The sequence below is a fragment of the Aphanomyces invadans genome (genome assembly GCF_000520115.1).
Source record: "Aphanomyces invadans strain NJM9701 unplaced genomic scaffold supercont1.7, whole genome shotgun sequence".
In the NCBI taxonomy this organism is placed as follows: domain Eukaryota; phylum Oomycota; class Saprolegniomycetes; order Saprolegniales; family Verrucalvaceae; genus Aphanomyces; species Aphanomyces invadans.
This window is the reverse complement of record NW_008580152.1, coordinates 1,738,684-1,751,218: the sequence shown is the minus strand read 5'-3', so window position 1 is coordinate 1,751,218 and position 12,535 is coordinate 1,738,684. Positions and strand designations below refer to the sequence as shown.

Below are 12,535 nucleotides of genomic sequence, written 5' to 3'. Positions count from 1 at the left end.
TGGCAGCCCATGTCTTGCACAATAATCGTCATGGTCTGGCCCGCCATCGCCTCTTGCTGGCTCTCTTCCTCCGTGTTCGCTCAACACGATGCACTCGATCTTTGTCCTGCAGGAACCGTGCAACTTGCCCTCTCGAGTGTGTTATCGTCGCCTCACCTCGTCCAGTGCGCCAACAGCATCGGTACACCCTCCATCCTCCGTGCCTTACGCTTCCGACATATGCACAGGCATGTCCCCGGAAGCCGTCGTGCGGAACGATCGACTCACGAGTGCCCAAGTCGTGGCGTTTCGTGACGCAAGCTCGTGCGCGTCCTACCACCACGACATGATGGACAAGCTGCTGCGGATTTACCCCGTCTGCGTCGACCCGGTGTCGAGGATGTCTACGGCTACCCTCGGTTCCATGACGTTTGCCCAGCGCGTGAAGAGCCTCACATCGTAACTCGAAACACATCCCGTCGATCTTGACTGGGTTTAATGCATCCCTGGCTGCGAATCGAGCGCCATAAACATAGCGTAGTCGCTTATGTCGTCCAAGTTGAGCGCCGACTTGTTTTCGTGCTTGTACGCTCCAACGGCAAACGCAAACTTGGAGAACCGAGCGCTATCTTGCCACGTATGGAGATGCGCGTGCCGCGTGGGGGACTCGTGCGACGTTGTGGGAAAGTCCAAGTTGTAGGCGTCCTTGACGACGCCGAATGCTCGCGTGCAGTGATTAATCGCGATGTGACCGCCGTACATTGAGAGCACGCCAATGTGCCAATGGGGCCACCCCTTGATGCCGTACGACGGGCTCTTTTCGTCGTCTGTAAACTCGTGCTTGTACATGTATCGCTGCACGTCCATCGAAAGCTGGGCGCACGACTGGACGAGCGCGGTCGGACCAAACCACGTGGACCCGACGTTATCGACCGTTTTCGGCGTCAACTGGAGCTTGGCGATGATGCCTTCAAGGCGAGCGTCGGTCGACAGCCCCGCGAGGTTGTACCCCCCCATCCCCACGACAAAAATGGATGGCCTCCATGTAGCAAACGCTGGCGTCAAGAAAGTGTCCATGTCGGTGCGAAGAACCCAGTCGTACGCAGCAAGCGGCGTCACGGCCACGACGTTGACCGAGTCGGCGTAAGGGTACGGAAACTCGGGGGTGTTGACGCTTGTGTAAGTCGCGTCGACTATGCACCGATTGGGGTCGGTGGCATGCTGGCGCGGTGTCGCCGTGCAGTTGAGGTCGTCGAGCGTCGGGACGTGGCCATTTGTGACCACAACAATGTCGGTATGCCATCCCGGGGGCTCGTACGCTTGCATGGCCTGCCAGCTCCGGTGAAACCACCGAAACTCGTGCAAAAAGCGCGGCAGCGTCGACGGCAAGTACACAACTGCAGCTCGCACGAACGGCGACACAATGGTTGGGGGCGAAACGGTAGAGGCTTCCGTCGTTGATGCCATGGCCTGCGTAAACTCGCGAACAGTGACGTGGTGGTTGCCGGTGGAGTTCGAGACTGTGTTTGGCGCAATGCTGACCAAGCCGATGTCGTCATGCAAGGCGTGAATGTGGGCGACGTACTCTGCAAGTTCCAACGACGTGGATGGAACGTTGAGAGTGTCGCCAGCCAAGACAATGCCGCCTGTGGAGTGTGTGCAATTCCGGATGGCCAAGTGGCCAGCATATGAAGCGAGGACACCGACGTGCCAGTTCGGCCACCCCGTCGTGCCATACGCCGGCGACTTCTCCAAGTCGGTGAAGTGGTCGTTGTACAACGTCTCCATGAGGTCTGCCGTGAGGGCGGCACATGTTTGCATGAGGCGAGTTGGCCCGTACCAGGTGGACCCGATGTTGGTGATGTGGGGCGCCAGAGAGGTCAAGTTCAGCTCGGTGGCAATGCCGTCCAAGCGAGCCGTTGTGTTGGTGCTTGGTTGAATGTACGCGGCCACACTTGCGACCATTGCGTTGGGGCGATACGTGGAGAACCCCGGCGCAAGAAACGTGTCGACGTCTGTGCGGAGGAGCCAGTCGTAGGTCGTGGCTGGCACAAAGCTGAGCACTCGGAATGCATCCACGCCAGGGTCGATTCCAGTGGCCACGGTGGCCTTCGCACGTGCGTACCCGGTCACGACGACACACATATTCGGCTGAGAAGCGTTCTGTCGCAGCTCAACGGAACAGTTGAGCGCCGCCAATGCGTCGACCATGGTTGGCGCGTCTGTGACGACCACGAGATCTGTACGCCACGACGGTGGTTCAGTGCAGCTCATGGCAAGCCAGCTGCGGCGGAGGCGCTGGAAGGGAGGAAGGAACGAAGATTCTTCAGTGCGGGCGACGTACAACACTACAGCCCGCACGAACGAGTGCGAAGCGTCACGTTTGTGTTGTCTGGGATGGGACGTTCCACGGCCCGGGACAACCAGCATGGACTCGACTCGTGTCCACCAGGACACATCCACGACGGTCAGCGACACCAACAAGAACAGGGCCGCCGCCAACCCCACGATGCGAAGCGCTGCTTGAACTCGCATGGATGTCAAGCGTATTCGAATGGCCAAACCGTTCGTTGAACGATTGAAACGGAAAACTGTTTTCAGTTTCCCAGTCTCGCGCATTTTCAAGGCACAAAACTTCCACATGCATGGTGCAACAGCGCGTCGGTTCAATGCATCGTCGACGGGCTGGCAAGACGAGGCCACGCACGGCATCGGTGAAAATGGTTGAAGCATGAATTTCATCGAGGGGTTACAGCAACGATCTCCTCAATGGGCTCATTGTGCTGTCAGCTAACAAACACGCTCGATCGAAAAACTATGGTGGAGGTACATGAAAAAGGGATAGGTTGTGCTGAGGGGGTTCTCGTGCGTGGGGCTGAGACTTTACTGGGCCTTTTCGCGCTTCTCGCGCTTCTTGGCTGTTTCTGGTCGCTTGGTACTGCTTCCGCTGGTGCTGCTCGTCGACGACGAGTTGCCCTCTTTCGTCTTCTTTGACGACTTCTTGGACGTTTTTGGTCGCTCTTTCGTCGCCACAGGCGGGTTCACGATCCGGTCTTCGGCCAAGGCATACCCCTCGCCTTCTTCGTCCGAAGTGTACACCAAGTATTGGTTGCGCTCGATGTGAACTTCGACCTCTGGGCCTTGGTCATCTTCCGTCGAAACGTACTTCTGTGGCGCGTAATTGCATTTAGCATCCGTCACATGTGACAATAGATCTTATATGTACCTTGCGGGATTTCTCGGATGCAGTTTCGGGCCGTCGGAGGCCGCTCGCTGAAGCGGGACGTTGCCGAGGACGAAGCGCATTTCCTACAAGTGAGAAGGGGGTATCATATCAATTTGAACGCCTTGGTACACTCGGTACCGGACAATTCCAAATGATCCAAGCGGTAGTTATCGTCGTCGTCGTCCCAATGCGCTGCGTTTTCGAGGATAGTGGCTGCTTCACGTGGCATAAAGTATTCAAGAACGAGCGTCTTGAGCTTGAACTGTGCCGTGAGCTCTCGAATCGTATCGAGCAAGTCTTCTCGCTCCTACAAACGCATGTGACCACTACCTAATTCCTTCATCCCATAGTAACTCCATGGATGTGTACCCGTCCATGCGCTTTCTCCATTTGCTTAATCTCGGCCAGGACTTCTTTAACTTTACCGAATACCTTCTTGAGCTTCTTCGTTTTTGCCTCTGCTTCTTCTTGCAAGGATTGGTACTACAATGGAGCCACCAATCGTCATAACTCGGCCACCCACGCGGGACCATGCTCGTCGACTACCTTTTCCTCCTTCATCAAGTTGGCCTCTTCGCGTTCGGCGAGCTCGCGCGCCAGCTTGAGCTCTTGCCTCTTTCGCTCTTCCAGTTCGAGCTTGGTCTTGCGCAGTTCGTCCTCTGCAATATTGATTACCTTCTCGCCACACGATTTTCATCGAGAAGGAATGGTGTTATACCTTGCTCGGCAGCCTTGTTCATGATTTCGCCACCCACGAGAAGCTTAGCTTCCATCGACTGAAGTTTGAGGAGTAGTGCGCGTTGCTGTTTTTCCATCTCCTCCTGCTGCTTTTGCTCCATTTCGAGTTTGAGTTCCATCTCGCGCTTGTTGTGCTCGGCCAGCGCGTTGTCCTTGGCGGCGGCACTCAGCTCTTCTGCTGCCTGTTTTCGTGCGGCGCCAATCTCTTGCTTGGCCTTTTCCGCGATCCTTTTCGCCTCTTCTTCGCTGATGCCTTTCTCGACAATCACCTTCTCAACGACCTTCTCGACTACTTCAACTTTGGCTTCAGGTTGCTCCAGTTGCATTAACCCAGGGCCACCGTCTCCCCCGACGCTACTAACTCCGCCACCGTTCGAAAACGCCGCGAGTTTCGCCTTGAGCGCGTCAATCTCTTCCTGAAACTCTCGGATCATTGCGTCCTTCGGGTCTTCGTTGATCTTAGGTTTATTTTTTATTTGCTTGGCGCGGCTTGCATACCGCAGCGTTGTGAGGGTTTCTTCATAATTGTAGTCGGCGGGTCCGCAGTTGGCAATCATGACCGTCTTGGTGTTGCCCCCGAGAGAGTCTTGCAGCAGACGGGTGAGCTTTGAGTCGCGGTACGGGATGTGTTTGGATTTGCCGTCCACTAGCGCAGAAATTACATTCCCAAGCGCCGACAATGACAAGTTGATCTTGTTTGCTTCCTGAAGACGGTCTCCAGTCGCGCCGGTCTTGCTCTGCCGCTCACTCCCGGCCAAATCAACCTACACCATACCCCCCTCAGCACTTTAGATACGCCATCGCCTCGTTCTATGAACTCTTGATGGAAATGTACCAAGTTGAGTTTCCCGACGCACACATGGTCTTTGCCGTCGATTCCTTCCGACAAGCACTCAACGACGATTGTGAAGAGCGAATGGGACCGTGACGACGTCTGGTTCATCATGGTTGCACCGACGCTGCGATTCTTCTTGCCTGATCAGGACGACGCCACCCGTTTGAGACATACATAGCCTTTAAAAAACATCAATTCGACCAACCCTGCTGCATAACAGCGTCAATTTCGGCGGCGTCCTTGACGACCTGCGCTGTCAAGTTCTTCACGTACACACCCGAGTCGACATTCTACGAGACAGACCGCCACATAGGACACTCAGTACAGGAAAAGGCATGACGTCGTCGTCCGACCAACCAACGTACCTCCTTCAAGTCCAGGCTCGCCTTCGGATCCTTGGACAGGAGATCGCGGATCTCTTCGTTGTAAATTTCCAAGTAGGACGCGCGAACGAGGACTTGTTTCTTTTTCGTGATTGCAACCTACATCCACGGCGCTGTGACAACTGCCACGCAAGTCGTGAGTGTGTATGAAGGAGGGACCTTGTCAAAAATGTGCTTGAAAGAGTTTGGAATGATCCCGCGCTGGTCAGGAGGATCTGGATAACCTTCCATCGTATGCGACTTGCCGGCACCCGTCTAACGCCACGATATCATGTGAAGGACGGCCGGTGCAACCGCAACGATGCGAGAACCTGGCCGTAAGCGAAGATCGTGCCGTTGTACCCGTCCATGACGGCTTCTACAATCGCTGTGGCGGCCGTGTCGTACACTTGCTGCTGTGTCGATTGCGATCCAAACGCTGCGTCGAACGTGAACGCTTTCGGCGGTTCGGACGAAGCACCAGTTGGGTTGGTGATGGTGACCTCTGCCCGCTCGAAACTCGCGACCGTCACTGCCTGTCGACCGTCTTGCTTCTCCTTGGTACTCATCGGGCGAATGCGCACCATCACCCGGACGCTTTCATCGTTCTTGGATGCCTTAGACATGTTGTTCCAGTGCACACGCGGCCAAATGGAGGGGAATGCGATTGTAGGAATTGTAACGGCGTCGATTGGCAGGTTGTAACGGCCGACAAAGACAGCGCGCCATACACGAATCTGTGCGAATGGATCAAGACTCAATGTTTGCTACATGGTGGTCATGTACGCTTACCACGGTTTGCGCATGTGGAACACATCGAGCAAATCACGAGGCTGTACATGCGAAGTGCTTCTTCGGACATTGCAAAGCCGAACTTGAGATAATCTTGATGCCGCCCACACTTCATGTTGGACAATGGTCCTGCTCCCAGCATAGGTAACGCGCAACATCGCTATCTGAAATTGAGCTTGAGCAAGCAGCAGTGTCATCGTCGACAACATGCGGGAATGCAGGGCAATCCCAACGCGTTCTTCAATCGACACGTGAACCTGCAATGCACTCCATGCCGTATCAAACGTCGACCTGAATTGGTGTCTTGTCAGGCGAGGATGGCTCTTTGTTGTTGGGCCATGGATGAAGGTGTGCGTGTCCTCTTGCCGCGACAGACCAGTTCATTCGCGCGCAAATTCAAAAGTAAGCAATTCCGGATAAAATCCGGAATCACGCATTGTTTGGAACCTCCCCAACTGCCCTCCCTCATATCCACGGCCGACAAGCGCAACGGCAACGGCATAATGGACGTCCTTGCGCAGATATTCCCAGACATCCCAGAGAACGTCATCCAACGAGTGGTACGTACACTCACGGCATTGAAGGCGGTATGAGAGAGCCTGTGCTTAGTTGAACATCTGCAACGAGAACGTGGAAGAGGCCTCGGACTGGTTGTGCGAAAATGACTGGCAGGAGTTGATGGCCGACAACGAAGAAATTAGCACTAATCAGCTTTCTGTTCAAACCCTCGACAATGCAAGCTACACGAACTCTCCGCTTCCAAATCAAGCGACTATCCCGTCCGAAGCTCCTACACATGGAGTTGCGGAAGGTCTGACGACCCGCGGAAGTTTCGTGACCCATACTGAAGAAGATGACGAGGAAGACGATGAGGATGAAGACGAAGAGGAGGATGAAGACGAAGACAACTTGTACTATGACTCGGGAGATGAAGGCGACGACGGGGAAGGCAGAATTGGCAGATTCGGTGCCCTCCAAGTTCCTCCGATGGCGTCCAGGATCAAAGTCACACCCAGCATCGACATCAATGGCAACAAAGAGCATCGTTTTTGGGTGTCGTTCGATAACGCAGTCATGAAGAAGTCCATGATCGGTACGAGCCACTACCTCTCAGCATGCTGTCCCTCTCGTAGAGCTCCTGAACCTGTCGCTGAGCAAACTGGCCCACCAACGAGTGGCAATCTTAAACACGCTCTCGTTAGATAAGGTCGAGTTCAACCCAGGTGGCTTGCATCGAATGACGCAATTTCTAGGCCGCCGCTGAAGCGGCACTTCTCGTCGCGTCACCATCACAGGTTGACACCACGGAAAGCACTCCCGCAAGAAGCGGCAAACGATCCCATGCTGAAATGGAGGGAGAAGATCTACAGGGCTACTTTGTACGTAAAGCATGGCGTTACTCTCGACCTCTGCCGTCATGGCACGTATTCTGACGTTCGTGGATCGACGATGCAGGCGCATTTTTTTAACGTGACAGAGCTTGACATGCTGTGGCGGTCCATCCTCCACGGCCACTTGCTGAATCGTCGGTTTGGACATTTACTCGAAATTCGCTCTGCGACGAGGTGATACCAGCAATCCCTAGTGGACCTATTCGAGCAAACTGACGACCCAATAGTTCGACCAAGGCACGGGACTTTGATGAACTCATGCACCACTTTGTTCATCTGGGCCGTCAACCTACTTCTCTCCACCGGCAACAGCTCTCAGGGCGATCGACCGACTTCAAATGCGGGCTCGTCACGCCTTGTACGACAGGCGACATGCTTCGTGTGGGGAAAAACCTTCATGGCGTGTTGTCGCTGGCTACTGGAAGCAGTTTGTACTTTCGTGCGGGCGCCGCGGTGCCGGCTCCAAGTGTGGTATCGGGACAATCGAGTGATCTGACGGAAATGGCATTTCGTGCCGAGGCGACGCACCGTATTCGCCGCCTCGAGGTACTTGACTTGAAACGATCTTGTATGACATGTGGAATGGATGTGTAGATCGTCCACGACACGCTGGGCGGACCGGCGTCGGTGATGGGGTACCAACCCCCCAAGCGAGTCGAGTATATTTTGCAGAGTCTAGATGACGTGTCGGTGGACGAAGGCGAGAACGACGACACAAACCCTCCCATCAGCGTATAGGGCCAAGGATGAGCTTACGTGGACGATATATTTATTTTTTCTGGCCCGCGTTGGTCGCGAGTGTGGACGGGGGTGGTCGTCGGCTTCTTGAATGCGCCCATGGTGTATCGAGCTGACGTGGCTAACTCACGACAATCAAGACGGTCCAACCAACTTTATTTTTGGTCATTTTCCCGCGTCCGAGGCTCGACAACGGGAGCTTGCAATGGGATCATGCCAACAGAGTCAAGTTCAATGTCATGGACTGTGATCTTTATGTTGGAAATTCCATCTTTTTCTTGCGAATGTGGCGACCTACATCCCAGTAGCTTGACACCGATGAACTATGTTTCCTCGCTGGCACACACTTCGGCGAGTGCGCGGTCGGCGCCTGTGATTCCATTCCCAATGCCAGTTGCGCATGACCTCCACGGGGTTGGAGGTACCTAATGAAACGAAGGGCCGCCAAGAAATCACTCTGCCTCTGCCGCTTTCGTCGCCACATAACTTCGATTTCTTTGATCGCGCACGTGGATTTACTTCAACGGCAGAGCCGACGTCGGGCCTACCCTTTTTGCCCCTGTGGGTGCGATTGCAGTTGAATGGATAAAGCGATATCAAGTTTACACTGTCCGAAGACACGCTTCGACATTGCATGCAAAGCAGCGACTGCCATTGAGGTCGCTGTCCCCGCTGTTGAACAATTAGTTCACCGGCTCCGGCTTTAGCACCTCCAGGTCAGTCGACTAGGCCAGGTAGCTGTAGATTTTGTCATAGGTCAAGTTGTTCTAGGCACACTTCATTCGCTCGACAGCACCCACAATGTGCGGCGACGCCATCGACGTACCGGCCACCTTTAGGTACCCCTGTTCAATCTACCTTGGCCTCGGCAGCACGCGTTAAGAATTCGGGGGCCGATTCAGTATGCCAGGCTGGACGAGTGACACGGTCGAGCTGTAATTGGAGTCATCACGGGCCAGTCGTGCTGAAGATAAGGTGATCGGGTGGTTGTCCCACACCTCAATCGCGCCCTCCGAGATGACTCGCGTGAACTTGCCGCCGGCTGTGGCGCAGACAGAGTCGGCATTGCCATGTGTAAGGGTATGCTCGCCAAGCTGAAACCGCGGGTAGCCCCCACGAGTTCTGTAACGGGATATCCGGATATTCATCCGGATGTCGTAGGTCACGTGGCACTCGGTGCCAGACCTCGCCTATCAAGCCAGCCACTGGCTGCTGGTTCTGATTTACTGGTGCTGCGAGCCCCTCCAGCGCAACCATTCGTATTGCATGACTGGTGCGTAGGCACCGCACCATGGAGAGTTTTGAGGTAGCTATCAATTCAGTTAACATTTTGCTCTGTTCAACACAACCTTACTCTGCTGTGCCCCGTTACACCTGGTAGCACTCTAGTTCGTTCATTGACCTACGCGCAATGTCCACTGCCCAGTTCCCTGAAGCCCATCTTGTGACGATCAGTCACATGTGCTCCACCCTCGGTGAACAAGACGCGTGGAGCCTTATCAACGCGCAGGCGCCGCCAGCGCAACTCCACTTGGTGGAGAGCTTCGCTCGTCATGGTGAGAATGCTCGGCAAGACGTTGCCGCTCACATGCAGTCCGTGACGGCTGAACGTGATGCCGCGCATCAAGAAATCGCTGAGCTCAAGGCTCAAGGTCTTGCCTTGGAGGAAACTCTCCATCACACGACGGCCCACCTCGCTGCGCAATCTGCGCAACCTGCCTCGGCAATCAAGCGCCGGTCCCAAGTACGGAGGTACTCCCTCCCAGCAACTATTGCGTTGGGTTCAGCAATTGACCAATGCCGCGGATGCTTTGAATATCGATGACGATAGTATCCGCGTGTCCTTTGCCATATCCTATCTGACAGGATGCGCTGAAGACTGGGCCTGGGGCCTTACGCATGAGGAGGACTTCTCCATCGAATCCTTCGACGATTTCGTCGACAACCTCAATGCGGCTTTCCTACCCGCCAATAGCGACTTTCGCTTCCGTGCGGAGTACCTCTCCGCGAAACAAGGCAAGTGCTTGATTCGCGAGTATGTCCACGACCTCCGCTTTCTTGCCTCCTGCGTGACGATACAGTCGTCACTATTGGAAGACACCAAGGTGAACATTTTCATGAATGGTCTGAACGACACCGCTGCGCGGACGCAGCTGTTCCGGACGTATCTTTTGACGTTCGAAGACGCTGTCCGCATCGCCTTCGCCGAAAATTTCTCGGTTACCCAGACATGCGGGGTGAAGGTCCGCGACTCTTCCGATATGAAAGTGTCTGCCATCCTACCGACTGGCAGCGACCGTCGTTGCTATAGCTGCAACCGGCCGGGCCAGTTCTCCTGCGAGTGTCGCCAACCTCGGCGACTCCCTCGACCTTCGGCGCGCGTCGCCGTCTTCCCTACCGCTGGCTCTTCGCGCATTACCGCTCATTCTGAAGCGCGCACGAGCCGCGAGCATCCTTGCGGACAGGAAAATGGAAGTCCTCAGTAGGGCGCGTCGCGCCTACTGAGGCATCCAAGGTTATGTCATTTGATTGTGCGGTATAGCCCGGTCGGTAGATCCTGCCTCGGACACATTGATACTGTGTCGAATCGGAAGACAGCCTTCTCGCATGCTGTCTTTCAGAGCCGTATCCCTGGATACGACCGCCTGTTCCTCGTCCTGGTGGATTGTGGGGCGTCGGAGAACCTTGCCCGACGCGCTTCGATTCAAGAGAATCGCTAGATTTACGATGATTCAGTCCAGCGCGCTCCCGCGCACTCCGTTGTGCGCGTCAAGATGGCCGACGGCCAAGCTGTCACCTCGCCCAAGGTCGTCGTGGCTCTCGCCAGTATCGTGGAGGGCTTTGCCTCCACTGAGCCCTTCTATGTCATCGAATTGGATGACCGATGGAATCTCATCGTTGGCATGCGGTGGTTGGAGGCTCACCAACAATGGATCGACTGGAGATCCAAGACGATGCACAAGGCCGCTCTGGCCAACCCTCCGTCCAACCAGGGAGTGATGAGTAATGAGCTCACTCCCTTGCATGGGTCAGCGACGCAGTTTGTCACGCGTCCTGCCCCTTCGGCCACGAGGCTTGCCACGGAATCTGCCGCGTTCGGCGATGTCGCCAAGACTGGCGATGAGTTGGAATCCGCCGCGATCGGCGATGCCGCCACGATTGGCCATGAATTGGAACTTTGTTCTTTCGGTCTGCGACTTGACCGAAGTGACACGAACAGCCGCTGAGATAGTCAAGCCGCCGGAAATGAGCTACAGCTTTGTCCGCGCGTTGCGCGGAGCTGACAACGTCAGCATTGCACTCATCACGAACGCCCATTAGTTGGACCTCATAGTTCCGTCGACGACCGACGACACCGTTGAAGCGAGTGCCTCTCGCCCTTCCTCATCGGTATGGAAGGAATTGGAAACGAACCCGTATTTCGACTTGGTTCGCGAGTTCCAAGATGTCTCCCGGACAGCGTCCCGGGGTGTCTCCCCAATGACAAGAGCGTCCGACACGATATCGATCTGGTACCTGGCACCAAGTGGTGTGTCATGCGGCAGTTGCCGCTGCCCCACGGCCAAGTCGCGTTCGCCGCCCGCAAGAAGGCCGGCCACGTGCGGGAAAGCAAGTCCCCGCACACGAGTCCCATCTTCTCTGTGAAGAAGAGCAGTGGGAAGTGGCGCATCGTTCATGCTTACGACAAGCTGAATGCGGCCACCATTCCGGCGCAAAAGCCGATCCCACGCAAGGACATCATCATTGACTCAATGGGACAGTCGGCCATCTTCAGCACAATCGACCTTCGGAACGGGTTCTATAAGATCCTGATTAACGTCCAAGATATCGAGAAGACGGCCGTTTCCACCCCCAGCGACATGCTCTGGGAGTGGTTGGTGTTGCCCCAGGAGCTGAACTACGCCCCTGCCACCTTCAATCGCGTCGTCACGGAGAAACTCCGACTGCTCCGCGAGTTTGCTCCGTCGTATTTCGACGACGTGTACATCCACAGTCTCGCGACCGCGACTTCCTCAGATGTGGAGGTTCACCTGTCACACCTTGACAGGTGTTCCAGGCCCTTCGAGACGCTGGTCCTTTGCCAACCTGTCCAAGTGTCTCTTCGGGGTCCCTGAGATCCCGGTGCTCGGTGACTACGTCGGCATCAAAGGATGTCGCGCCGATCCGTCCAAGGCGGTCGTGCCTCGTTCAAGTGTTCCTGCAACGCGGTTCGTTGACCTTGCATGAGAGCCATTAGTGCGGCAACGAGTGGCGGTCCTTGCAGCGGCTGGAACGACCCGCTGCCTAGTCAATGCCGTGCACGCGTTAGATTCGTGCCCACGAATTCTCGACAGAGTGTACACTTTCGTAGTAATGCGTGGAGGTCAGCATCGAGGTGGAGGGGCGCATACTGGGTCGTCGCGTATTGAATCCATTGCATTGTGTGGCGAGTGCACTGGACTTTGGGGTGCCGAGCGTTGAGGTTGTTGGCCAG

General features: G+C 55.5%; 7 protein-coding genes across 7 annotated transcripts; 4 read left to right on the top strand and 3 right to left on the bottom strand.

Moving 5' to 3' along the window:
- Positions 1-88: 88 nt before the first annotated feature.
- On the top strand, positions 89-442 carry H310_04691 (hypothetical protein; the record flags this gene model as incomplete). The annotated part of the gene is made up of 1 exon (XM_008869144.1): positions 89-442. One exon carries the CDS (start codon positions 89-91, stop codon positions 440-442), a length of 354 nt encoding a protein of 117 aa, XP_008867366.1.
- A 1-nt stretch (position 443) lies between these two features.
- On the bottom strand, positions 444-2,524 carry H310_04690 (hypothetical protein). Its single transcript, XM_008869143.1, has one exon. The coding sequence runs from the start codon at positions 2,512-2,514 to the stop codon at positions 475-477; it is 2,040 nt and encodes a 679-aa protein (XP_008867365.1). The 5' UTR covers positions 2,515-2,524; the 3' UTR covers positions 444-474.
- A 169-nt stretch (positions 2,525-2,693) lies between these two features.
- On the bottom strand, positions 2,694-5,807 carry H310_04689 (hypothetical protein). Its single transcript, XM_008869142.1, has 11 exons — positions 5,473-5,807; positions 5,321-5,416; positions 5,144-5,260; positions 4,984-5,068; positions 4,779-4,918; positions 3,924-4,707; positions 3,752-3,864; positions 3,575-3,688; positions 3,344-3,512; positions 3,206-3,288; positions 2,694-3,147 (listed from the first exon to the last, which is right to left on the bottom strand). Exons 1-11 carry the CDS (start codon positions 5,764-5,766, stop codon positions 2,863-2,865), a joined length of 2,280 nt encoding a protein of 759 aa, XP_008867364.1. The 5' UTR covers positions 5,767-5,807; the 3' UTR covers positions 2,694-2,862.
- Positions 5,808-6,382: 575 nt separating this feature from the next.
- H310_04688 (hypothetical protein) lies at positions 6,383-8,278 on the top strand. Its single transcript, XM_008869141.1, has 7 exons — positions 6,383-6,492; positions 6,542-7,025; positions 7,066-7,139; positions 7,186-7,311; positions 7,388-7,497; positions 7,551-7,869; positions 7,918-8,278. Exons 1-7 carry the CDS (start codon positions 6,436-6,438, stop codon positions 8,059-8,061), a joined length of 1,314 nt encoding a protein of 437 aa, XP_008867363.1. The 5' UTR covers positions 6,383-6,435; the 3' UTR covers positions 8,062-8,278.
- Positions 8,279-9,400: 1,122 nt separating this feature from the next.
- On the top strand, positions 9,401-9,955 carry H310_04687 (hypothetical protein). The gene has a single exon (XM_008869140.1). It carries the CDS (start codon positions 9,473-9,475, stop codon positions 9,884-9,886), a length of 414 nt encoding a protein of 137 aa, XP_008867362.1. The 5' UTR covers positions 9,401-9,472; the 3' UTR covers positions 9,887-9,955.
- On the bottom strand, positions 9,422-10,483 carry H310_04686 (hypothetical protein). The gene has a single exon (XM_008869139.1). The coding sequence runs from the start codon at positions 10,337-10,339 to the stop codon at positions 9,917-9,919; it is 423 nt and encodes a 140-aa protein (XP_008867361.1). The 5' UTR covers positions 10,340-10,483; the 3' UTR covers positions 9,422-9,916.
- Positions 10,484-10,835: 352 nt separating this feature from the next.
- Positions 10,836-11,288, top strand: H310_04685 (hypothetical protein; the record flags this gene model as incomplete). The annotated part of the gene is made up of 1 exon (XM_008869138.1): positions 10,836-11,288. The coding sequence occupies one exon, from the start codon at positions 10,836-10,838 to the stop codon at positions 11,286-11,288; it is 453 nt and encodes a 150-aa protein (XP_008867360.1).
- Positions 11,289-12,535: the final 1,247 nt, after the last annotated feature.

Coding starts and splice junctions, on each gene's coding strand:
- H310_04690 (XM_008869143.1), bottom strand. CDS start 2,514: ATGCGAGTTCAAGCAGCGCTTCGCATCGTGGGGTTGGCGGCGGCCCTG.
- H310_04689 (XM_008869142.1), bottom strand. CDS start 5,766: ATGTCTAAGGCATCCAAGAACGATGAAAGCGTCCGGGTGATGGTGCGC. Junction 5,261..5,320: donor TCAAGCACATTTTTGACAAG/GTCCCTCCTTCA, acceptor CCGTGGATGTAG/GTTGCAATCACGAAAAAGAA. Junction 3,148..3,205: donor CATCCGAGAAATCCCGCAAG/GTACATATAAGA, acceptor TACGCGCCACAG/AAGTACGTTTCGACGGAAGA.
- H310_04688 (XM_008869141.1), top strand. CDS start 6,436: ATGGACGTCCTTGCGCAGATATTCCCAGACATCCCAGAGAACGTCATC. Junction 6,493..6,541: donor AGAACGTCATCCAACGAGTG/GTACGTACACTC, acceptor GCCTGTGCTTAG/TTGAACATCTGCAACGAGAA. Junction 7,498..7,550: donor GAAATTCGCTCTGCGACGAG/GTGATACCAGCA, acceptor ACGACCCAATAG/TTCGACCAAGGCACGGGACT.
- H310_04687 (XM_008869140.1), top strand. CDS start 9,473: ATGTCCACTGCCCAGTTCCCTGAAGCCCATCTTGTGACGATCAGTCAC.
- H310_04686 (XM_008869139.1), bottom strand. CDS start 10,339: ATGGCAGACACTTTCATATCGGAAGAGTCGCGGACCTTCACCCCGCAT.